The sequence below is a fragment of the Macaca mulatta genome, chromosome 16 (assembly GCF_049350105.2).
Source record: "Macaca mulatta isolate MMU2019108-1 chromosome 16, T2T-MMU8v2.0, whole genome shotgun sequence".
Lineage (NCBI taxonomy): Eukaryota > Metazoa > Chordata > Mammalia > Primates > Cercopithecidae > Macaca > Macaca mulatta.
In genome coordinates, this window is record NC_133421.1 from 77,653,452 (window position 1) to 77,678,590 (window position 25,139).

At 39.9% G+C, this 25,139-nt stretch overlaps 1 protein-coding gene across 19 annotated transcripts in view; it reads left to right on the forward strand.

Moving 5' to 3' along the window:
* Nucleotides 1-25,139, forward strand: part of BPTF (bromodomain PHD finger transcription factor) — a 152,704-nt gene that overhangs the window by 63,465 nt on the left and 64,100 nt on the right. For all 19 annotated transcript variants that reach the window (XM_028836699.2, XM_028836703.2, XM_028836708.2 and 16 more), the window contains 7 exons: nucleotides 3,879-4,066; nucleotides 5,304-5,659; nucleotides 5,961-6,092; nucleotides 15,359-15,488; nucleotides 16,270-16,408; nucleotides 20,001-20,180; nucleotides 21,521-23,831. In XM_028836699.2, the coding sequence (XP_028692532.2) occupies nucleotides 3,879-4,066; nucleotides 5,304-5,659; nucleotides 5,961-6,092; nucleotides 15,359-15,488; nucleotides 16,270-16,408; nucleotides 20,001-20,180; nucleotides 21,521-23,831 (3,436 nt within the window). The remainder of the gene's footprint in view (nucleotides 1-3,878; nucleotides 4,067-5,303; nucleotides 5,660-5,960; nucleotides 6,093-15,358; nucleotides 15,489-16,269; nucleotides 16,409-20,000; nucleotides 20,181-21,520; nucleotides 23,832-25,139) is intronic.

The window sequence follows — 25,139 nt, forward strand, 5'->3', positions numbered from 1 at the left end:
ATTAGGACTTTTTCACTTGCAAGTGACCAAACCAACTTAAACTAGCTTAAGTGAAGAAGGAATTTAATTAGCTCTTATAGTTGGGAAGTCCGAGCCATCATCAGGCATAATTGGACCCTCAGGTATCAAACTCTTCATTTTCCTCTCTCTTTCACCTTTTAGGTCTACGTGTATTTATGTGTGTTAACCCCATTCTTTTCCAATACAGACAGGCTATTTCCATGTGGCAGGGAAGATGGCACCAGCAATTTGTATTTATGTTTCCAAGGTCTGTGACCCAAAGGCAAGGCCCCTACTTCTGCTCCAAATCAAAAGTCCTTGAGGAAGGAATTTGAGTGGCTTATCTTGGATCATATTGTTTCTAACCCTATGACCAGGGCAGGCAAGGTACTACTATTGATGCCTCCAGCAAAAGTGTATGACTGGAGTTGGGTAGGAATGGTTTTCTAAGGAAAGAAGTATGCCGCAAAGATTATAGCATAGTAAATATCTACACTTCCATCTTTTGGTAGCTCAGCACGTGTGTGTACTCACATTTGTTCCCATATATACAATTCAAAAATGGTTCTGCCTAATATAATGCAAATATTTCACCCACAACTTAAAACTTTTTCAAAAACCTCTTTCCCACAGTTACATCCTCTAATTGTATCTAGACCCAAATCTAGTATTTCTGTGTGTGTACATTAATTCCTATAGATCTGGAGGTGGCTTATCTTGATCTTACAGTCCATGAGCCACATTATGAATTTAACTACCTATGACACTCATAAACATCGTGGAGGGTGTTCTTTAATAAATCAGGATGCCATTGGTTTTCTGGGAGAGTGGCTGTGGTTGAGAGGTGAGAAGCATATGAGAAGACTCCCCTTCTGGAGGCCATTCTGTTTTAGCTGCCTAGTTCCTGCTGGCTGTTATTGGGGTTGGTTTGCTGTGGACTTCTGTAGGATTAAACAATCATATAACCCTATTTGTCAGTTTTGGGGTTTTTTTCTGACAGTAGCACTCACTTGTAGATTCCTAGGTTCCCAGCTAATACTTAATGCCCAGTAACTTGCTTTAGGATCCATGAAGGTGAACACCCTCCACTTCCTCAGTTTATCTGTTTAGTAGACCAATAGTCCTAGCCCTCAGGTGAAGAGTTTGTGTAGGCTTCTGCCTGGTGGTATCATTAAACAATGAGCTGCAGAGGCTGATGTAGATCTGTAGCCTGCCGCCAGGCTGCGTCACAAGGATCCACTGCTTTATAATAGGAAGAATATGGCCTTTGGGCAGAGGGTGTTCAGTAAAGACCTCTACCCTCAGTTTAGTTCTCTTTTTCCATTCCTTTAAGTCTCACCCCGTGGTTGAATTTTCTTCTCCTTTCCCTTATTTGCACTAAATTTAGCAAGTGATAAAGGATTGCCTCTGAGCAGTATTGGATTGTTGGCTCTGCATTAGGAAACTTTTTAAAAGCACTGTGTCATTCTCTTTCTCTTTTCAGGAAATCTGACCCTGACCAAATGACGTCTAAAAAGTATATATTACAGGACTTTATAGATGGTCCCAAGAACTAACCACTGTAGTTCAATATCTTGGCATAAAACTCCATGATCTGACAGCCAGGCGCAGTGGCTCACGCCTGTAATCCCAGCACTTTGGGAGGCTGAGGCGGGTGGATCACCTGAGGTCAGGGGTTCAAGACCAGCCTGACCAACATGGTGAAACCCCATCTCTACTAAAAATACAAAAATTAGCTGGGCATGGTGGCGGGCGCCTGTAATCCCAGCTACTTGGGAGGCTGAGGCAGGAGAATCGCTTGAACCCGGGAGGCAGAGGTTGCAGTGAGCCGAGATTGCACCACTGCACTCCAGCCTGGGTGACAAGAGCGAAACTCCATCTCAAAAAAAAAAAAAAACCCTCCATGATCTGAGATCCAAGAGAAAATTGATAGTCTGACCAACTGCTTTGCTACCACACATCCAAAGTGACTTGCTTTCCAGCCTGGGGTGGCAAGATGCTCAGCACCCTCTCTCCATTTTGACTTATTATTTAAGGAGGGCAAAGAGGTGTGTTCTTTCTGTTTAAAACAAAAATCTGTGGAATGTGAGATAATTTTAATTACCAGACCTTTAAGATAGGGGTTGGAAATTTGTAGAAATTTCTAGACCTGCTTTTGAATTGTATTTTATTTCCAAAACTGTACTAGTGTGATATTTTGGAGTCAAAATCTTAAAATATTCTGCATTATTTAGAATTCACTGGTTTTGATAGAAATCCATCAAACCTGCTTAAAAGGGGAATTTTATTGACATACGCTATTGAGAAGTCCAGTGTTGGTGACAGTCTCAGGTGCATTATTGGATCTAGGGAGCCAAATGAGGTTATTGAGACTACTTCTGATTTTGCCCTTTCATATTTTTCTCTTTATTTCTTCTCTGTGATGGGTTTATTGTTTGCTGTTATCTATGGTTTTCTCCATGTCGTGGGAATAAAAGTGGCCAACTTCTGATTTACACCCTTCCTGCTCATTAGTACAAAAAGCCAAGACCCCTTCTCCAACTCCAGATTTTAAAAACTGGAAAGGATGCTGAGAGGGTTGGGCCAGAGAGCCAGTCTTGGGGCAGTCACTGTGGCCAGCTAGTGGTGTGCTTTGTCTGGCCACGCTGGGTCCTGCTGCTCACTCCAAATGGGAAACATACTTGATTTGCAGCCCTGGCAGAATCATATGATTAAAGTGTGGGAAGGCAGTGGTGAGGGAAGTATCTCCCCAAAGGAAAAAAGGGGTATGGAACAGGCAAAATTAACAGATGTTTATGAAATTGTCTTATTTTCCCCAAAATGCATAGCCAGTTTTCCCAATCCTAGTTTTTCTCTATTTACTTAAAATGCCATCTTTATTATATATAATATAGTAAATTCTCTGTCCTTTCATTTGCCAGTGCCACAGTGTCTTCATTTTTTAAAGCCTTGAAAAGGAAAAGTCAGAGCTTATTCAACTGTCTGGTCAATGGAAATTGAACAGTGATGCAGTAGTTTTAGAATGTATACAAATTTTTCCAGCCTGGGCAACATGGTGAAACCCCATCTCTGCAGAAAATACAAAAAATTAAGCAGGTGTGGTAGTGCATGCCTGTGGTTCCAGCTACTTGGAAGGCTGCGATGGGAGAACCACCTGAGCTTGGGGGATTGAGGCTGAGGGGAACTGAGATTGTGCCAGTGCACTTCAGAATGAGACCCTGTCTCAAAAAAAAGAGAAAAAAAATCAGCCAAAGTGAGACTATATGAAGCAGAAATTGCTCCTGTGCAGTTTGTCTCTTTAAAAAATTAAATTACTAGGAAAATGTTGAGAGGTCTTTATTAGGTTGTAAAACACTAGTTGATTTTTTTATATTGATAAGCATACACAGATAATTATCTAAATTCCCTAGTGGAAAATGTGTGACATTTATGTTTATAAGCTCAAAACTATTTGGTATTTAAACAGAATTTCAGTGGAAATCTTTTGAAAACTTACACCTTTTTATACAGAAATCCATATTGAATATATAAGGCAACACGTTGTTAGTTTGCTTTTTGAGTTATTATTATGTTTTTGTTACTTGTAAGTTTGTAGCAGCCCTTCCTGTTTTCACATAGATGAACTTTGAAACAGATAACCTGGCATGTTTGAATTTTTTGTGGAACAATAGATGACTCAGTAAAGTTACGACATTTTCTTTTAAGTGAAAAACTTAAGGATTAATGATACTTGCTTTGCCATTCAAGGGCTTTTTAAAATATCTGTTTACTTTGTGGATTTTACATATATACCTGATATGAGTTTTGGTGAAATAAGGTGGTTATAATTATTTACTTATTGTCAGCAATTGCTTTGTGGCCTTCTCATTTGACAATAGGTGATTTCAAATTGGAGAAGTCCAATGGGGAGCTCAGCGAATCTCCTGGAGCTGGAAAAGGATCATCTGGCTCAACTCGAATCATCACCAGATTGCGGAATCCAGATAGCAAACTTAGTCAGCTGAAGAGCCAGCAGGTGGCAGCCGCTGCCCATGAAGCAAATAAATTATTTAAGGAGGGCAAAGAGGTGTGTTCTTTCTGTTTAAAAGAAACATCTATTTCCAAAACTGTAGTAGGTAACAAGATTGAAAGCATTAGGCTTTATAAGTATAGTTGCATACCCAAATTTCAGTCAAGGCATAAAAATGCTATAAATGGCTGATATGCTTTCTTACTACGTGATCAGTTTTATTCTACATATCATTCTAAAGAATTAAAGGCTTCTTTACACATATGAGTAGGCTATTTTGGGTTTTATGGTTTATTAAATAACTGTAGGTGATTCACTGCTCAGTTCTAGCTATGATCACTTCAGGTGAACCTGCAGCTAAAGGATGAGGCTTATCCACTGATAGCAGAGTACTGTGGATAAGACAGCATGGCATCCCAGCTCTGATCATGAACAATGGGATCAGAGCTAGGACTCGGTATCTCTGTCCTTCAGCTAGCCATGGTGACAGGACATGGCCCCAACTGTGTCTCCCATATTCAAGAATTATTTTCAGAGTAGATATGCAAGAATAAATGATGCTCTTAACATCACAGCAGTTGCTTAAAAGCAGTGCCTTTCATACTTCTTTTTGACCCTGACCCTCACTCACATACACATTTTTCCATAGCAGTCCAGTACACATATTCAAAAGCTTTCTGAAATACTGTTTTACCTTATTATGTGGGAAGCACTCTGGTATTTTCTGTGCTAGCCTATATTGCATTACATTTTATTTTTTAAAAAGCTGAATAAGACCCACTGTTTATTTCATAGTCCATTAAAAGTTGGGACCAACTGTTTGAAAATACTATTTTGAAGTATCCATGGGGTCTTATACTATAGCTGGAATGATAAAAGGACCCGAAAGGATGTTTTTAGGGATATAATTTTTGGGGGATAGTACATGCAATGCCCTTCTTTTTCTCTTAAGTGTACGTTATATACTTGAAAAAAATGGTAGGTGAGTAATTTATATGTATGGTTTCATGTGTATATTTGAAGTATTAATACATGAAAGCAGTGAATAATAGTATCTGGCATGTAATAGGTACTTAATATGTGTTAGTTTTCTTTCTGCAGGCATATCTTGGTTGTTTAATTGTAAACAATTAGCTTTAGCTTTTAACTTAGCTTTTAGACTTCAAAAGTTCTATCATAAGATTTATCTTAACTTACTTTGAGTGATTAATTTTAGCTATTGAAAGAGTTGATCAGATGAAATTTACATCTTTGATTGACATAAATAATGCAGTCTTTTTATGTTTTTGGTCAGGTACTGGTAGTTAACTCTCAAGGGGAAATTTCACGGTTGAGCACCAAAAAGGAAGTGGTCATGAAAGGAAATATCAACAATTATTTTAAATTGGGTCAAGAAGGGAAGTATCGCGTCTACCACAATCAATACTCCACCAATTCGTTTGCTTTGAATAAGCACCAGCACAGAGAAGATCATGATAAGAGAAGGCATCTTGCACATAAATTCTGTCTGACTCCAGCAGGAGAGTTCAAATGGAACGGTTCTGTCCATGGGTCCAAAGTTCTTACTATATCTACTCTGAGACTGACTATCACCCAATTAGAAAACAACATCCCTTCATCCTTTCTTCATCCCAATTGGGCATCACATAGGTAAAGGAAACTAAGGTTAATTTATTGCTGTAGATATACTAAATGTTTATAAAATGATTGTTGTAGATGTGCGCTTGAAAACGTCATTACCAATGAGTTGAATGAAGTCAATGTGGTCAACAGACAGGATGTGAGAGGCATGAGTGTACTTCTAAGTTACTGAACCAACACCACTGTTTGGAGGATTAGGAGTCAGAGTCTTTATCCCTGGAATCAGATGGAGGCCAAAGTTACAACTACTGTGCTTTTAACTTAAGGTCAACGTAGTGAAATAATTTCTTTCATTTCTTCTGAAATATAGGGCAAATTGGATCAAGGCCGTTCAGATGTGTAGCAAACCCAGAGAATTTGCATTGGCTTTAGCCATTTTAGAGTGTGCCGTTAAACCAGTTGTGATGCTACCAATATGGCGAGAATCTTTAGGACATACTAGGTAAGTGAATTCTGATCCTTGTAAATGATGTTGGACTCCCTTTTGAAATACTAGCATATTAATAATGAAAGTTAGTGTATTTAAGAGGCCATATTGAAGACTTTACCTTTGGCCTCATTTTCTTCCTATGTAAGTTGTAAACATTAATGAATATTATTAGGTCTTTTTTTTTTTTTTTTTTGAGACAGAGTCTTGTACTGTCGCCTAGGCTGGTGTGCAGTAGCGCAATCTCAGCTTGCTGCAACCTCTGCCTCCCAGGTTCAAGCGATTCTCTTGCTTCAGCCTTTTGAGTAGCTAGGATTACAGGCACCCCCCACCATGCTCAGCTCATTATTTGTATTTTTAGTAGAGACATGGTTTGACTGTGTTGGCTAGGCTGGTCTTGAACTCTTGACCTTGTGATCTGCCCGCCTCGGCCTCCCAAAGTGCTGGGATTACAGGAGTGAGCCACCACACCCTCCCTGAATATTAGTTCTTATTTGCCATACAGGATTGTGATGAAGATCAAAAGAGATCTGGTATATGAAAGTTTGAAATATTTTCTAAAGTAGCATTTTTATTGACTAGAAAGAACACTCATGTTTTTTAGTATTTATTCTAGAATCTTGTAGGCAGTATGCTGGGAATCTGATTTATATCCTTTTTTAAAGTTCAGTGTCCAACCAAGATCATGTAGCTCCTGAGTAGACCCAGGGCTGTGCAACTTGAACAGATGATTCAAAAGAAAGAAAATTTTGTGACTTGAATCTACTTTTTAGCCCTGATAGACTTGCTTTGTAACTTTAGTCTTTAAAAAGTTATTATTACAAAACTAAGGTTATGATAATGGAAAGAATATTTAAGGGCATAAAGCAAAAAGTAAGAACTACTTTATCTTCCCTGCCCCCGTCTTTTCTACAGAGTCCACTCCAAAGGCATAGCCCTATAGCTTTTAAAATGTAAATACAAGCCAGGCACAGTGGCTCAACGTCTGTAATCCCAGCACCTAGGGAGACCGAGGTACTAAAAACACAAAAATTAGCTGGGTGTGGTGGCACATGCCTGTCGTCCCAGGTACTCGGGAGGCTGAGGCAGGAGAATTGCTTTAACTCAGGAGGCGGAGGCTACAGTGAGCCGAGATTGCGCCACTGCTGCACTCCAGCCTGGGTGACAAAACAAGGCTTCATCTCAAAAGAAAACAAAAGGGACATAAGATATATTTTTGAGAAAAATAAATTTATGCCTACTAAATGTTTTTCATCTGCTAAAGGTATGGCTCCCAGTTTTCTTTGGTGTTTCCACCACATACATCTTTTTTTTTTTCTTTTTCACATAGGATCTCACTGTTACCCAGGCTGGAGTGCAGTGGCACCATCACAGCTCACTGCAGCCTTGACCTCCCTGGGCTAAGGTTATCCTCTCACCTCAGCCTCCCGAGTAGTTGGGACTATAGACGCATTCCACTATGCCTGACTAATTTTTGTATTTTTTATAGACAAGAGGTCTCGTTATGTTGCCCAGGCTGTTCTTGAACTCTGGGCTCAAGCGATCTGCCTGCCTCAGCCTACCGGAGTGCTGGGATTAGTGATACATTTCTGATAATAGCACAATAAGTACAATGGTTGCTATAACAGTTTAGAGAGTGGTTTGACAAAAACAAAGTTAAAAATGCAATTCCACTCCTTCCTAATACAGTAGAGAAACTTCTACCCTGTGTACATGAGAAGACATTGTAGCAGGGTGTTCCTTATAATATTATTTCGTATGGTGAAATTTGGAAACAATTCCTAAGTACTCATAATCAGGCCTATTTTATTTTGTTTTTAGAGACGGAGCCTTGCTCTGTCTCCCAGGCTGGAGTGCAGTGGCGCGATCTCGACTCACTGCAAGCTCCGCCTCCCGGGTTCACGCCATTCTCCTGCCTCAGCCTCCTGAGTAGCTGGGACTACAGGCGCCCACCACCATGCCTGGCTAATTTTTTGTATTTTTAGTAGCAATGAGGTTTCACCATGTTAGGCAGGATGATCTCGATCTCTTGACCTCATGATCTGCCTGCCTCAGCCTCCCAAAGTGCTGGGATTACAGGCATGAGCCACTGCGCCTGGCCAATCAGGCATGTATATTTGTGTAGAGTTTAAAAGCTTGTGTGATAATACAATTTTACAGTATTGTTTAGGAATATAGACATTTGTAAAATTTTAAATGCAAGGGCTATATGCTTGAAAGGTAAGAAATACACTTCTAAATAAATAAATGCTCAAATATAAATCATAATGAAAACTGGAAGACATTTTGATCTGGATGTTCATGAATGTACTACATACATTGAAATTTATGAGATGCAATTAAAGACTTCCTAGGAGAAGTTGCTAGCTTTTAGTGCTCATATTAGAAAAGAAACTGCAAATTAATTAGCTAGGGGTACATCTCAAGGAACCAAGCTAAAGAAAGAAAATATTAAAGTTGAGCAAATGTGATGAAATAGAAAACAAATATAACTTAGGATCCCATTATGTTTTATAAGCCTCTGATAAGATTATCAAGGGGGGAAAAATAATATAGCACAAATAACCAATATCTAGAATAAAAACACGGTGGCTCACGCCTGTAATTCCAACACTTTGGGAGGCCAAGATGGGCAGTCACCTGAGGTCAGGAATTCGAGACCAGCCTGACCAACATGGAGAAACCCTGTCTCTATTAAAAAATATATATATATGAAATTAACCGGGTATGGTGGCACATGCCTGTAATCCCAGCTACTTAGAAGGCTGAGGCGTGAGAATCGCTTGAACCCGGGAGGCGGAGGTTGCGGTAAGCCGAGATTGTGCTGTTGCACTCCAGCCTGGGCAACAAGAGTGAAACTCTGTCTCAAAAAAAAAAAAAGTAAAACAAGAGACATACTAACCAATATTTCTGATTCTCTTTTATTAGAACTTGGAATTTTAAAGCCTTCACAGGGTCCACTAATATAGTATTCGGGTTTCCTACATCCACAGAGAAAGGGGTCCAGCTAGAAGGAGTGGACCAAGATGGTGGAATAGAAGTCCCCACCTGATCGTGCCCCACCTTGCATCCCCACCGCTACAGAAAGGGGCCCACCGAGCTCCCTTTGGGTGGGGGAAGGGTTGGGAAGGACGCCACAGTGATCTCAGTCCTTAATAGGGCAGAAGCCACACTCAGGCAGGAGATGGATTTCTGGTTGTTTCACTGTACCTGTTATTAAGGTGATGGCAGGACCAGATGAGTTCATAAGGTTTTTTTTAAGTTTCGGGAACCAGATAGTTTAAACTTTTCTACTAGAATACAAAAAGGAGGAAATTTTACAGATTATTGTTTCTGTTAGTGTGAAACTGTTAGAAAACTTGATAAATAGAAATAGACAAATAGAAAATTATGGCCCTGTCTCCTTTATTAATATTTATTATAATAATTAATAGCAAATAGGTATATCTATAAGAAATCTGAAAATATTGGTATGCAGATATATTCAGGAGTAAATTTAAAGAATAAGAAACCATGGCTAAATTGGCTTCACCTTAGACACCAATCTCCAATACTAGGAGATTACTAATATCATACTATTTTAAGAAGTCAAAGAAGGCCTGGATGCGATGGCTCACACCAGTAATCCCAACACTTTGGGAGGCCAAGGCGAGTGGATCACTTGAGCCCAGGAGTTTTAATACCAGCCTGGCCAACGTGGTGAAACCCCATCTCTATGAAAATTTAGCCAGGCATGGTGGTGCACACCTGTAGTCCCAGATACTAGGAGACTGAGGCAGGAGAATCAGTTGAACCTGGGAGGCAGAGGTTGCAATGAGCTGAGATCGCATCACTGCATTCCATCCTGAGCAACAGAGCAAGACACTGTCTCAAAAAGAAAAAAATCAAAGAAAGGAAACCTTTTGATCATCTCATTAGATGCCAAGAAGCTTTTTTGTCTAAGTTCATTATTTATTGTTTTTTTGTTAAATTTTTTTACTTTTTTTTTTGGTAGAGATGGGGTCTCCCTACGTTACCCAGACTAATCTTGAATCTCTGACCTCAAGTGATCCTCCCACGTTGGCCTCCCAAAGTGCTGGGATTACAGGTGTGAACCAGCGCACCTGGCCTATTCATTCATTTAAAAAAAAACTCTTAGATAAGTATGAATGTATGAAATCTTTTTTTTTTTTTTGAAGATGTATTTCAAACCAAATTATTATGCCTTTTGGTGAAACCCTTGAAGCATTCCCAATAACATTGAGGTGGAACAAAATAGATACCCACTGTTGGCCGGGTGAGGTGGCTCTCCCACCTGTAATCCCAGCACTTTGGGAAACCAAGGTGGGAGAATCGCTTGAGGCCGGGAGCTGGAGGCTGCAGTGAGCAATAATTGCGCCACCGCACTCCAGCATGGGCAAGAGAGTGATACCCTGTCTCAAAAAAACAAACAAAAAAAATTGTCAACATTATATTTTAACATTTTCTAAAAGTACCAGGAAATGCAGTTTGCCAAGAGAAAACTTATAAATATTGTCAAGATACAGACACAATTATATGCAGTTGATCTAATTAATTAACACATATAATTTTGTTCTATGCTGAACTCCACCAAAACTGTGGCCAAACTTTTTAAAAATTACGGACCCACGGGGACAAGGAGAACAACAGAAAATACATCACCTATAAAATTGCAGAAGCAATACTGCAGGTAGACAAATGACAGCCTACCCTCGAAGGCCAAATCCCAAGTCATGGTGTAAACAATCCTCAAAAGATCCAAAAACAGGAAGTACAGAGCCATCCACTTTGGATGCTTGTCTATAGTAGACCTGTTTTATGCTGCAGTCACAACAGATACCTTGATTGTGGTGAGCCCTGTATCTTCCAGGGTTTGCTCATGATCTCACCCACTGATTTCACCAAAAGAGGTCTGTGAACTTTCCTGAAAGCTAAAGCCAGATTGTGACCCAGAGACAAGTTTGTATTTTCCTGGGAACCTTCTTTGATAGTAACAAAACTGCTCTATGCAGGTAGTTTTATACTTGATGCTGAGTTTTGTTTTGTTTTGTTTTGAGACAGAGTCTTGCTCTGCCGCTCAGGCTGGAGTGCAGTGATACAGTCTCAGCTCACTACAACCTCCACCTCCCGGGTTCGAGCGATTCTCCTGCCTCAGCCTCCTGAATAGCTGGGATTATAGGCACGTGCCTCCACGACCAGCTAATTTTTGTATTTTTAGTAGAGATGGAGTTTCACCGTGTTGACCAGGCTGGTCTCCAACTCCCAACCTCGTGATCTGCCCACCTCGGCTTCCCAAAGTGCTGGGATTACAGGCGTGAGCCACCGCGCCCAGCCTATGCTGAGTTTTCAAAAGCCAAACTTTATACTGTTTGGGATGCACACACATAGATTCTAAAAGTGTAAGGAAAAACAAGAGAATGTTTGCCACAAAAGTATTGATTGCCAGGGAGTTGGACACATAAGCATCTGATGTATTGGTTATAGATAAAGTTACGTTTCTTAACCTGGTTGCATTTTACATATTTTGAAAAATTATAATGAATAATTGTGTGTGTGTGTGTGTATGCATGTGTGTGTCTGTGTGTTTTGAGATAGAGTCTTGCTCTGTCACCCAGGCTGGAGTGCAGCGGTGCCATCTCAGTTCACTGCAACCTCCGCCTCCCGGGTTCAAGCAATTCTCCTGCCTCAGCCTCCCGAGTAGCTGGTATTACAGACAAGTACCACCATGCCCGGCTAATTTTCGTATTTTTAGTAGAGACGGGGTTTTGTCGTGTTGGCCAGGCTGGTCTCAAACTTCTGTCCTCGAGTGATCCACCCTCCTCAGCCTCCCAAGGTGCTGGGATTACAGGTGTGAGCCACCACATTTGGCCAAATGTAACAAGAAATATTCAAGGCCTGTGTAAAGCAATCTTTAGGCTAGGCGTGGTGGCACACACCTGTAATCCCAGCACTTTGAGAGGTGAGGTGGGAGGATCGCTTGAGCCCAGGAGTTCAAGACCAGCCTGGGCAACATAGGGAGACCCTATCTCTACCAAAAATAATAATTAATTAAAAAGTTAAGCAATCTTTAAAGCTTAACTAAAGACATGAAGGATACTTTGGGAGTAAGATTTTCCATCCTGGAGCAGGGGAGGCTTGACCAAAATGAAACTAATATTTGATCTAGAAAAGTTAATGTGCAAGAATACTGAGCACAGTAGCTCACGCTTATTATTCCAACACTTTGAGAGGTTGAGGAGGGAGGATCACTTGAAGTGAGGAGTTTGAGACCAGCCTAGGCAACATAGCAAGACTCTGTCTCTACAAAAAAATTAAAATTGGCCAGGTGTGGTGGTGTGCGCCTGTAATGCCAGCTACTTGGGAGGCTGAGCCCAGAAGTTGGAGGAGGATATCTTGAGCCCGGGAGTTTGAGGCTGAGGTGAGCTATGATCGTGCCATTGCACTGCATCCCAGGCAACAGAGTGACAACCTATCTTTAAAAAAAAAAAAGGAAAAAGAAAGTTATTGTGTAAGAATAGCCAAAAGGGGAAAAAATAGATGTTAATGAAAAAGGCCCTAGATATTAGAGCACATTTTGAAGCTTCATTAATTTGTTCTACAGAAGAAGCAAATCAGTAGATAAATACAGAATCCAAAAATAGACCTAAGCATGGAGATTCAGCTGTGGTAGCATTACACATCACAAAATGAAAGCATGTTTGGGAAAATATCACTTAGATCTCTGCCTTAGCAAAAAAACATTTAGATTGATGAAGAATTGTTAAAAACCCCACAACCCTAAAAACAAAAGAGAACTTCAGTAAGAAAGCATGAATTAATTTATGTTTTTATTGTGATACTTTCTTTTTAGAGAGATAAAAAGTCCAAATGCCATAGAGGAAAAAAGTGGATACATGTATTTAAAATTCTGAGTGGAAAATTGTTACTGTAATCAAACTCAAAAGACATGACAAACTGAGGAAAAATATTTTGTACCACAAATGGAAAATTTTCTTAATTGACAAAGACCTTTTATAAATGAAAAGTGCTAATAGTCTAATACAAACAAGACAAAGGATTTGAATAGGCACTTTGCAAAAAAATAAATATGAAAGGCCAGTAGACAGAAAAATGGTTACTTATTTCATAATTAAAAACAATGGGATAGTATTTTTTACCTCTGAATTTGACTAACAGTTTAGAAGTTCAGTACTAACTCAGCATGAGTGAAAGTGTAGGAGCGCAGGGTGGCTTCATGATTGATGGTAGTGTGGGACTATGATTGCACTGTTCTGAAGAGCAGTTTGACCCCACATCCATCAGCATTTTCAGTGCAGGAACTTTCGGACCCAGCCATCCCACCACTGAAGGATATAGAGGGGTATTCCCTAGGTTTACCAAGAAAGACATAGAATGTTGTTTGTTACAGCTTTGGCTGTGATAGCAAAACAGCACAAAACCCTGAGCCCCATGTGGAGATGGGAGTGGAGTTGAAGTTCAGTCCATTCTCCTGGTCGGACTTAGTTGATCAAGGAGAAGTAGAAGGAAAATCTGCCACTGGCACACCCACCAGCATGCTACTCTGGGATAGGTAGCATCACAGATTAGCCATAATACTGCCTAACTGGCCTTGCTTCCTCTGCAAAGAGAAGCCTTTGTATTTGGTGATAAAAGGGACCTCTTTGCCTCGTGAACACCAAGAACACAACTGAGCACGCTGCCCAACTGTGAGCTCCTAGGGTGTCACTGCGCTAGAGTCCTTCAGACCGTGCTCCATTCCTGGCCTTTCTCGGCAAAAATGGCCCAGTTGCCGTGCTGGACCTGGCCTTTCGGAGGCGTATGGAAAACAAGCCCTGAAAATCTCCATGAGAAATCCTACACAGTCCTTCTGGCATAGTCACCCCGCCTTACTCCTGTAGCCTGAGACTTCACGTTATCCACTGTATTGTGCCTGCAGAGCTTGTCCTCCTCCTTAGTTCCAAGTGTGTTGCCAGTGGGATGGAATTTGAGTACGTTAGCTCCCAGTGAGGATCCACTCCCTTTCCCCTCCTCCCATCACCTTATGAGAGACTGTGAAGAGCCTTATGGAGAATGTTTGCTACACCAGTTCAGTGCAGTTAATAGGCATGAGCTGTCAGCCTGGGGGAGAACGTATTGTGGGGACCTACAATCACAGGGACACAAAACCTTAAAAGTGGAGGGGCGAGAAGAAGCAGGGAGAGTGATGGGGAGTTTTTGGTTGGGGGGAAAGGAGATAAAAAGACTGAAATCTCCTCCCACATCTTTTTGGCATCACTACCCCAAGTTAAAAAAAGGTCTCTATTCTTTCCACAGAACTGTGCATGAGAAATTGGCTGCATTTGGTTAGGGTGTGATAAAAGCAGTTCTTCTGCCACTAGCACTCTTAGAGACAAGAGCTCCTTTCTTTTTAGGTTTTGGTTCGTGTCTCTGTTTGTGAGAAATATTCTGATTCATGAAAATCTAGTCTAATCCCCTGAATGTAGAGCCTCACCACAGGCCTGGTCTTTACTAGTAGATGCAGTGATTTTCTTTCCTGCCTGAGAAAGCGTTGTGGCTGGTGCCTGTGTCTCATGATTTAGGTCAATATGGGCCGACCTTCCTCATCCTTCCTCTTTCTCGAAAGCTGGGCCCCATGGGCCCCATTCTCTGTGGATGTAAGAAACCTGATTTATGTTAGTAGATCCTTGAATGCTTTAAAATCCCCAGTGCTTGTGAGACTCAGAAATATTGCTTGATAAAATAAACGTTTTTGTATTCTTTGGTCTTCATTTTTTGGAAGGAAAAAACTCTGGAAACAAAATATTCTTTAACAGTGACCTGGTTTAATAAATTATAGCGTATCCATGCAATGGTATATTTTTTAATTCCTTAAAACATCTGTGTATTTTGATAAGGAAAGATCTTCTAGTGTAATTATCCACTGATTAAAAACTGTGGTTGTGTGTGCACTATAAAATACATATGTGTGAATATGTAATGGACTATGTAAAGAGATACATAAATGTTGGTATGTACATGAAATGTTTTAGGAATAAATCATAATTATTTCTTATGAGGAGGCATGGAAAGGATAGCATTTCTTGTTTTTGCCTTTTTGTACTCTTTTGTCTTTTCTTATTAAGGAATTGTACAACTACAACTAAGTTTTGTCAATTGGGGTTGTCTGGTTTATAGGATTATAAATAAGTCTGCTTTGTCTTCCTAATTTTTCAGTATTGCATTTTTATCTTTTCTGTTTATTTTTCTAAGTTAACATTGTCTTTCTATCCATGCATTCTTAGGTTACACCGGATGACATCAATTGAAAGAGAAGAAAAGGAGAAAGTCAAAAAAAAAGAGAAAAAACAGGAAGAGGAAGAAACGATGCAGCAAGCAACATGGGTAAAATACACATTTCCAGTTAAACATCAGGTAATTTTTACAACAACCCTTTAAAATAGTGTTAGCCATTTCTGAAACTTTTATCCTGAAACTTTGAATACTTACTAATTTTATTTTACTTTTGACATAGTCTTTTTATTTTATTTATTTATTTATTTTTGAGACAGAGTCTGGCTCTGTTGCTCAGACTGGAGTGCAGTGGCACAATCTTGGCTCACTACAGCCTCAGCCCCCTAGGTTCAAATGATTCTTCTGCCTCAGCCTCCTGAGTAGCTGGGATTATAGGCGTGCAGCACCATGCCCGGCTAATTTTTGTATTTTTAGTAGAGACAGGGTTTCGCCATGTTAGCCAGGTAAGTCTTGAACTCCTGACCTCAGGTGATCTCTTGCCTTGGCCTCCCAAAGTGCTGAGATTACAGGTGTGAGCCACTGCGCCTGGCCTACTTTTGACATAGTCTTTTAAGTAATATGTTAGGGATGAAGTACATCTTCCTGGCAAATTTACAAAGCATCAGTTTATCTTAGTAGAATATAGGAGGCTTATGAGGACAATTTGTTGAAGTTGTTCTAAAACTATAAAATTGTCTTAATTTTTACATGCTAAAAAGGAGCATTATTTCATTGACCTTTGATTCCCAGTGAAAACTAAGTTGATTAGTAAATTTTTTTTTGTCCCCACTTGGAAAAACCTGGGGATGATTAGTAAATTTAATTTGCCTCACTTTGAAACTTGTTTGGTAAAAATGCATAAAACCACATGTGGTTTATAAGCATTGTCATTCTTACTGTTTAATGTTTTCATTTACACCAGGTTTGGAAACAAAAAGGTGAAGAGTACAGAGTGACAGGATATGGTGGTTGGAGCTGGATTAGTAAAACTCATGTTTATAGGTTTGTTCCTAAATTGCCAGGCAATACTAATGTGAATTACAGAAAGTCATTAGAAGGAAGTAAGTAATTAAAATTACGTTTTCTGCATAATCGTTCTGCTTTATATTTCTTATAAATTTGTAGTAGTATATTGACTATATTTTAGATAAAAACATTTTCCTGAAATTTTTAATAGTACTGCAAAATTACCAATTTAGTTTACTAAAACCCTAAAACTGTAAAAATTACCTTTATTCACAGGAATTTGATGTCTCAGATTTCCGTAAGATCGTAGAATTGAACTTGTTTTTTAGAAGAGGCCTCAGCCGCCTGATTATCATTTTTCAAAATCTTAGATTCAGGCCAGGCCACCAGGTGCAGTGGTTCATGCCTGTAATCCCAGCACTTTGGGAGGCCGAGGCAGGTGTATTACTTGGGAGTTCTAGACTACCCTGGCTAATATGGTGAAACCCCGTCTCTACTAAAAATACAAAATTTACTGGGTGTGCTGGCACACACCTGTGATCCCAGCTACTCAGTAGGCTAAGGCAGGAGAATGGTTTAAACCCAGGAGGCAGAGGTTACAGTGATCCAAGGTTGCACCACTGCACTCTAACCTGGACGACAAAGCAAGACTGTCTCAAAAAAAAAAAAAAAAAAAATTCAGGCCAGCCGCAGTGGCTTACACCTATAATCCCAGTGCTTTGAGAGGCTAAGGCAGGAGGATCACTTGAGGCCAGAGGATCACTTGAGCCCAGGAGTTCAAGGCCAACCTGGGCAACATAGCAAGACCCCATGTCTACAAAAAAGTTTAAAAAATTAACCAGGCGTGTTGCCACGTGGTGCTACTTGGGGGTCTGAAGCAGGAGGATTGCTTGACGCCAGGAGTTTGAGGTTGCAGTGAGCTACAATTGTGCTGTTGCACTCGAGCATGGATGACAGAGCAAGACTCAATCTCTTAAAAAAAAAAAATCTTAAATTCAGTACTAATTCACTTCTTGAGGAGTCGTGTATCTGGTAACCTTAGCATTGTTGCACGTAAGAGAAAACCAGAAAGGAAGTGATAGAGGCTTCCAAAACACTGTCACATAAATGAGGTTTTTTTGTGGGGGTTGGGAGGTTGTTTTTTTTGTTTCTGTTTTTGTTTTGTTGAGATGGAATCTCGCTCTGTTGCCAGGCTGGAGTGCAGTAGCGTATCTCGGCTCACTGCAACCTCCGCCTCCCGGGTTCAAGCAATTCTTCTGCCTCAGCCTCCCAAGTAGCTGGCACTACAGGCGCAGGCCACCATGCCCAGCTAATTTTTGCATTTTTTGTAGAGATGGGGTTTCACCATGTTGGCCAGGATGGTCTCGATCTCTTTACCTCAAGTGATCTGCCTGCCTTGGCCTTCCAAAGTGCTGGGATTACAGTGTGAGTCACTGCTCCCAGCCAAATTTTGTCACTCTTGGTTCAGTTGTCACTGACCACTTTTTTAAATTCTGTAGTGTTTTAAAACAAATCCCAGAAATTATGTTTCACCAGAAGTTCAGTATATATCGCTACATAGACATTTTTTCCATAACCATCATGTCATTGTCACACTCAACAAATTAACGATAATTAATAAATTAATCATCTGATTTTCAGTCCATATTCCACTTGCCCTAGTTGTCTTAGAGGTACCTTTTTACTGTTAGCAGTAAACCAGGTCCAGGCAAGGCCACACATTGCATTTCATGATTTTTCTTCAGTCTTTTATTCTGTTATATAAACTTCAAGGAGTCCAAGAACCATTGAAATAGATTACAAAAGTTTATATACATACTTTTTTCCTTGGTAGAGGATCATAGTATTTATCCATTTCTAATAGGGTTCTGTGACACAAAGTATGTTAGAAACCACTAATGTGGACTTTCTGGAATCATCGAACAGATTGTGATAATCCTTTATACACGAGTTTTCTTTCATTATATTTTTGTGTGTGTGTGACAGAGTCTCACTCTGTCAGCCAGGCTGGAGTGCAGTGGCACCATCTCAGCTCACTGCAAACTCCACCTCCCAGGTTCAAGCAGTTCTCCTGCTTCAGCCTCCCAAGTAGCTGGGACTACAGGCTCGTACCACCACGCCTGGCTAATTTTTGTATTTTTAGTAGAGATGGCGTTTCACCTTGCTGGGCTGGTGTTGAACTCCTGGCCTCAAGTGATCTGCCTGCCTCAGCCTCCCAAAGTGCTGGGATTACAGGCATGAGCCACCACACCCACCCAAATTTTATCACTTTTGTTTCAGTTATCACCACTTTTTTTATTTTTTTTATTATTTTTTTATTATTTTTTTTTTTTGAGACTGAGTCTGGCTCTGTCGCCCAGGCTGGAGTGCAGTGGCCGGATCTCAGCTCACTGCAAGCTCCGCCTCCCGGGTTTACGCCATTCTCCTGCCTCAGCCTCCGGAGTAGCTGGGACCACAGGCGCCCGCCACCTCGCCCGGCTAGTTTTTTTGTATTTTTTTAGTAGAGACGGGGTTTCACCGTGTTAGCCAGGATGGTCTCGATCTCCTGACCTTGTGATCCGCCCGTCTCAGCCTCCCAAAGTGCTGGGATTACAGGCTTGAGCCACCACGCCCGGCTAATCACCACTTTTTTTTTGTTGAGATGGAGTCTCATTCTGTCACCCAGGCTGGAGTGCAGTGGTACGATCTCAGTTCACTGCAACCTCCACCTCCCAGGTTTCAGCGATTCTCCTGCCTCATCCTCCTGAGTAGGGATCACAGGTGTGCACCACCATGCCTGGCTAATTTTTCTATTTTTAATAGAGACGGGGTTTCACCATGTTGGCTAGGCTAGTCTTGAACTCCTTGTCCTCAAGTGATCCACCTGCCTTTGCCTCCCAAAGTGCTAGGATTACAGGCATGAGCTACCACACCCATCCAAATTTTATCACTCTTGTTTCAGTTGTCACTGACCGCTTATTTTTTTTAAGACGTAGTCTCGTTCTGTCACCCAGGCTGGAGTGCAGTGGCGTGACCTCAGCTCGCTGCAGCCTCCGCCTCCTAGGTTCAAGCAATTCTCCTGCCTCAGCTTCCTGAGTAGCTGGGATCACAGTTGCGCACCACCACGCCCAGATAATTTTTGTATTTTTAGTAGAGATGGGGTTTCACCATGTTAGCCAGGCCGGGTCTGAAACTCCTGACCTCAGGTGATCCACCCACCTCTGCCCCGCATAGTGCTGGGATTATAGGCATGAGTCACCACGCCAGCCTGTAGCATTAATGTTTATCTTGTAGCTATGTTACTAAATTAACAATTTTTTTTTTTTTTGGATGCAGAGCCTCACTCTGTCACCCAGGCTGGAGTAGAGTGGCATGAGCCTCTGCACCAGGTCCACTTTTTTTTTTTTTTTTTTTTAATCCTGCAGTGTTTTAAAACAAATTTCATAAATCATGTTTCACCAAAAATGTTTGTACAAAGTTTTCTGAAATGTCTGAAATTCAGTCATTCTTTCTATGTTTTAGGTCAGCCAGGCATATAGGATTATATGGTACCTTATACTCAATAAGACCTTTGTCCTTTTTTTTTTTTTTAATGAAAAAATGAAACATAACTTGCTGGAAAATACTTGTTTGTTTTCACTAAACTTGACATATTAAAGTACTAATACTGGAAATAACGTTAATTATGCTATACACGGTTCTTTTTAGCCAAAAATAATATGGATGAAAATATGGATGAGTCAGATAAAAGAAAATGTTCACGAAGTCCCAAAAAAATAAAAACAGAGCCTGATTCTGAAAAAGATGAGGTAAAAGATTCAGATGCTGCAAAAGGAGCAGACCAAAGTGAAATGGATATCTCAAAGATTACTGAGAAGAAGGACCAAGGTAAGGAGAGTCAGCTGTGGAGGGCAGCCTGGGGGTGATAAGAATGCAGTGGATCGGGGTCCCACCACAGGAAAGGTACTGCGTTGTGTTTTCTTGATAATAGCTTTATTAAAATGTAATTCATATCCCATACAATTCACCCAATTAAAGTGTAAATTCAGTGGTTTTTAGTATAGTCACAAAGTTCAACCATTATCACGTCAATCTTAGAACATTTTCATAACCTTGAAAAGAAGCCTCATTCATACCCATTAGCAGTTACTTACCAATCCTTCCCCAAAGTGCCACCAGCTTAGCGGTCTTCTTTCTGTCTCTCTGGATTTGCCTATTTTGGACAGTCCATAGAAATGGAATCAGGCAATATGTGGTCCTTTGTGGCTGGCTTCATCCACTTAGCATGTTTTTAAGGTTCATCCATGTTGTAGCATGTATCAGTATTTTCTTTCTATTTCTGAATAATACTCTGTATGGATATGCCACATTTTGTTATCCATTCATCAGTTGATGGACATTGGGCCGTTTCCTCTTTTGGCTATTATGAATAATGCTGCTATGAACATTCATGCAGAAGTTTTTTGTGGCCAAGCGTTTTCACTTCTCTTGGAGATATACCTAGAAATGGAATTACTGGATCATATGGTAACTCTGTTTAACCTTTTGAGGAACTACATTGTCTTTTGTAACAAGTCATTTTTTAAAAAACTAAATAAGCTAAATAATGCATGTGGCTAGAGATACGTTATAACTGTAAAAGTCTATACAAAATATTACATGAAGGTACTAGCGTGTGCAGTAGCCTGCCACATACTAAGTACTTTTTCATTATGGCATTCCATCGTTTTTAGATACTAAGGATCAGAATATTTAATTATTTTGGGGATGTATGTCTCATAAAGTTCAACACTATCTATTGACCAGGAACTTTGAAATATATGTTTAAACTCTAGAGAGAAAATGAGAAAAATAGATACTTTAATATTTTTGGCTAGGCACAGTGGCTCATGCCTGTAATCTCAGCACTTTGGGAGGCTGAGTTGGGCGGATCACCTGAGGTCAGGAGTTCAAGACCAGCCTGGCCAACATCGTGAAACCATGTCTCTACTGAAAATTCAAAAACTAGCCAGGCATGGTGTCACATGCCTGTAATCCCGGCTACTCGGGAAGCTGAGGCATGAGAATTGCTTGAACCCAGGAGGCGGAGGTTGCAGTGAACTGTGATCACGCCGCTGCACTCCAGCCTGGGCAACAGAGTGAGACTCCATCTCAAAAAAAAAAAAAAAAGTATAAATTCCTCCTTTCAGAGTAAAAGTTACATTTCTATAAATGTCTTTGTTTCACAGATGTGAAGGAGCTTTTAGATTCTGACAGTGATAAACCCTGCAAGGAAGAACCAATGGAAATAGACGATGACATGAAAACAGAGTCACATGTAAATTGTCAGGAGAGTTCTCAAGTAGATGTGGTCAATGTTAGTGAGGGTTTTCATCTAAGGACTAGTTACAAAAAGAAAACAAAATCATCCAAACTAGATGGACTTCTTGAAAGGAGAATTAAACAGTTTACACTGGAAGAAAAACAGCGCCTCGAAAAAATCAAGTTGGAGGGTGGAATTAAGGGTATAGGAAAGACTTCTACAAATTCTTCAAAAAATCTCTCTGAATCACCAGTAATAACAAAAGCAAAAGAAGGGTATCAGAGTGACTCGATGCGACAAGAACAGAGCCCGAATGCAAATAATGATCGACCTGAGGACTTGATTCCGGGATGTTCAGAAAGTGATTCCTCAGTTCTTGGAATGAGGGATCCTAGTCGTACCACCAACAAACTTTATCCAAAAGATCAAGTGTTAGATGATGTCTCCTTTCGGAGCCCAGAAACAAACTGTCAGAAAGAAAATTCCGTTGAAAATGACATAGAAGAAAATGCCTCTGACCCTGCCAGGAAAGGCCAGGAACCCAGTAAGAGTAGAACAAAAGGAAATGGTATTTTCATTGATGACTCTAAACTAGCCAATGCAGGTGATATTGGTTCTTTGATCTATAGGAACGAAAAACTGCTCATACAGGAGGAAAACGACACCATCGTTTCTTCTTCCAAGAGTGCTTTACATTCATCAGTGCCTAAAAGTACCAATGACAGAGATGCCACACCTCTGTCAAAAGCAATGGACTTTGAAGGAAAACTGGGATGTGACTCTGAATCTAATAGCACTTTGGAAAATAGTTCTGATACTGTGTCTATTCACGATAGCAGTGAAGAAGATATGATTGTTCAGAATAGCAATGAAAGTATTTCTGAACAGTTCAGAACTCAAGAACAAGGTATTGAAGGCTTGGAGCCATTAAAATGTGAATTGGTTTCTGAGAAGTCCACTGGAAACTGTGAGGACAGACTGCTGGGTAAGGTAACTGAAGCAAATGGTAAAAAAACAAGTCAGCAGAAGAAATTAGAGGAGAGATCAGTTAATAAATGTAGTGATCAAATAAAGCTAAAAAATACTACTGACAAAAAGAATAATGAAAATCGAGAGTCTGAAAAGAAAGGACAGAGAACAAGTACATTTCAAATAAATGGAAAAGATAATAAACCTAAGATATATTTGAAAGGTGAATGCTTGAAAGAAATTTCTGAGAGTAAAGTAGTAAGTGGTAATGTTGAACCAAAGGTTAATAATATAAATAAAATAATCCCTGAGAATGATATTAAATCATTGACTGTTAAAGAATCTGCTGTAAGGCCGTTCATTAATGGTGATGTCATCATGGAAGATTTTAATGAAAGAAACAGCTCCGAAACAAAATCACATTTACTGAGTTCTTCAGATGCTGAAGGTAACTACCGAGATAGCCTTGAGACCCTGCCATCAACCAAAGAGTCTGACGGTACACAGACGACCACACCTTCACCATCTTGTCCAGAAAGCAATTCAGTTAATCAGGTAGAAGATATGGAAATAGAAACCTCAGAAGTTAAGAAAGGTAGTTCATCACCTGTTACTTCTGGAGAGGAATCTAATCTCAGTAATGACTTTATTGATGAAAATGGTCTGCCTGTCAACAAAAATGAAAATGTCAATGGAGAATCTAAAAGAAAAACCGTCATCACAGAAGTCACTACGATGACTTCCACTGTGGCCACAGAATCAAAAACTGTGATCAAGGTAGAAAAAGGCGATAAGCAAACTGTGGTTTCTTCCACAGAAAATTGTGCGAAATCCACTGTCACAACCACCACTACAACGGTGACCAAGCTTTCCACACCTTCCACGGGCAGCAGTGTGGACATCATCTCTGTAAAGGAGCAGAGCAAAACTGTGGTCACCACGACAGTGACAGACTCCTTGACCACCACAGGAGGCACGCTGGTTACATCTATGACTGTGAGCAAAGAGTATTCCACACGAGACAAAGTGAAACTGATGAAATTTTCAAGACCAAAGAAGACTCGCTCAGGTACAGCTCTGCCATCCTATAGAAAATTTGTTACCAAGAGCAGCAAGAAGAGCATTTTTGTTTTGCCTAACGATGACTTAAAAAAGTTGGCCAGAAAAGGAGGAATCCGAGAGGTCCCTTATTTTAATTACAATGCAAAACCTGCTTTGGATATATGGCCATATCCTTCTCCTAGACCAACCTTTGGCATCACTTGGAGGTATGTACTTTAAAATGTATTTGGGGAGGGAGAAAATTTTTGAAAGAATTATCTCACAAGAATATCTCATTTTTTAAAAATGAGATAATAGAGATAAGACAGGAAACATATTAATGGCTAAAGATAGTCATGGAAACAGGATACAGAAAGCTTCAAAATTGGCCAACTGGTATGTACTAAAGTTTTTGTAGGGAAAAATGTTTAAAGACTTAAAATTTAAGAGAATGTTTTAAAATGATATTCAGTTTTAACTTTCATAAGACAAAAGGAACGTGTCAGATGTGATTGTTTTTGTGGTCTGATTTTCTGAGTTACTGCTCTGGGAACAAGATAATCACCAACTTTCTGGAATGTTTGTATTTTATTAGGTAATTCGTAAAAAATAAGACATAAAGAAACATGCCTGTAAATTTCATAAAGCTTATCATAATGTGAAAATCTTCCTAATGTAGCTTATTTGCATGATAAACATTTGTTTTGGAGTTCTCTGTTATTTACGTATGAATAGGTAGTCTCTAAGATTCCTGAGAAATTTTTTTAAACCCAGAAAGAGTCCTAATTTAAACTTTTCTGGGCACTTTAGGTTTAGGGGATGCGTCCTAAATAGATAGTGTTGGTACTTGTAAAATCATGTAGTTCGATGTTGGGAAGGGATCTTAGAACTTCTTATGTTTTGTAAATGTACAGTGATTTGCCTGTGGCTACAGAGACACAGGAATAGTGCCCGGTTTTCCTAAATCCCAGTCTAGTACTTTATCTGCTATATCACATTTCACTTATTTGTCCTTGCTTTCTCCTTTTTCATGTCCTTGTCTTTATCTTTTCACCCCTGTAATTGAGAAGGATGGAACATAAACATTGAAAATATGAGAGTTCTGGGAACATCTTTAGAAATCAGAATCGGTCATAGTTGCAGTTAGATTTTGCTAGGATCCTCAAATTATTTCAGCGAGTTACGGAGCCGTTTTCATTTCCCCTTAGGCTTCGTTTTTGTGTGTCTTTTAATAGTTTTCCAATTTCTTTAAAAATCACACTTTTTTGATTTCCTTTATATTACAATCAGCTAGTATTAGAAAAAAAAGTAAGTACTCTCTATGAAGGAATTCATTTATTAATACAACCAGTCATAGTTTGTTTGACCAAGTTTTTTATAACTCATCTTTTGATTTGAAATAAAATATCATCACTCCATTACACATTCAATAGAGACAGCTGAAAAGTACAATTTCTCTGCAGGGCCTGCAATGAAGGATTTGCAGAATCCTGCAGGGAATCAAGGAACTCTTCATTACAATTCATGGATTTATA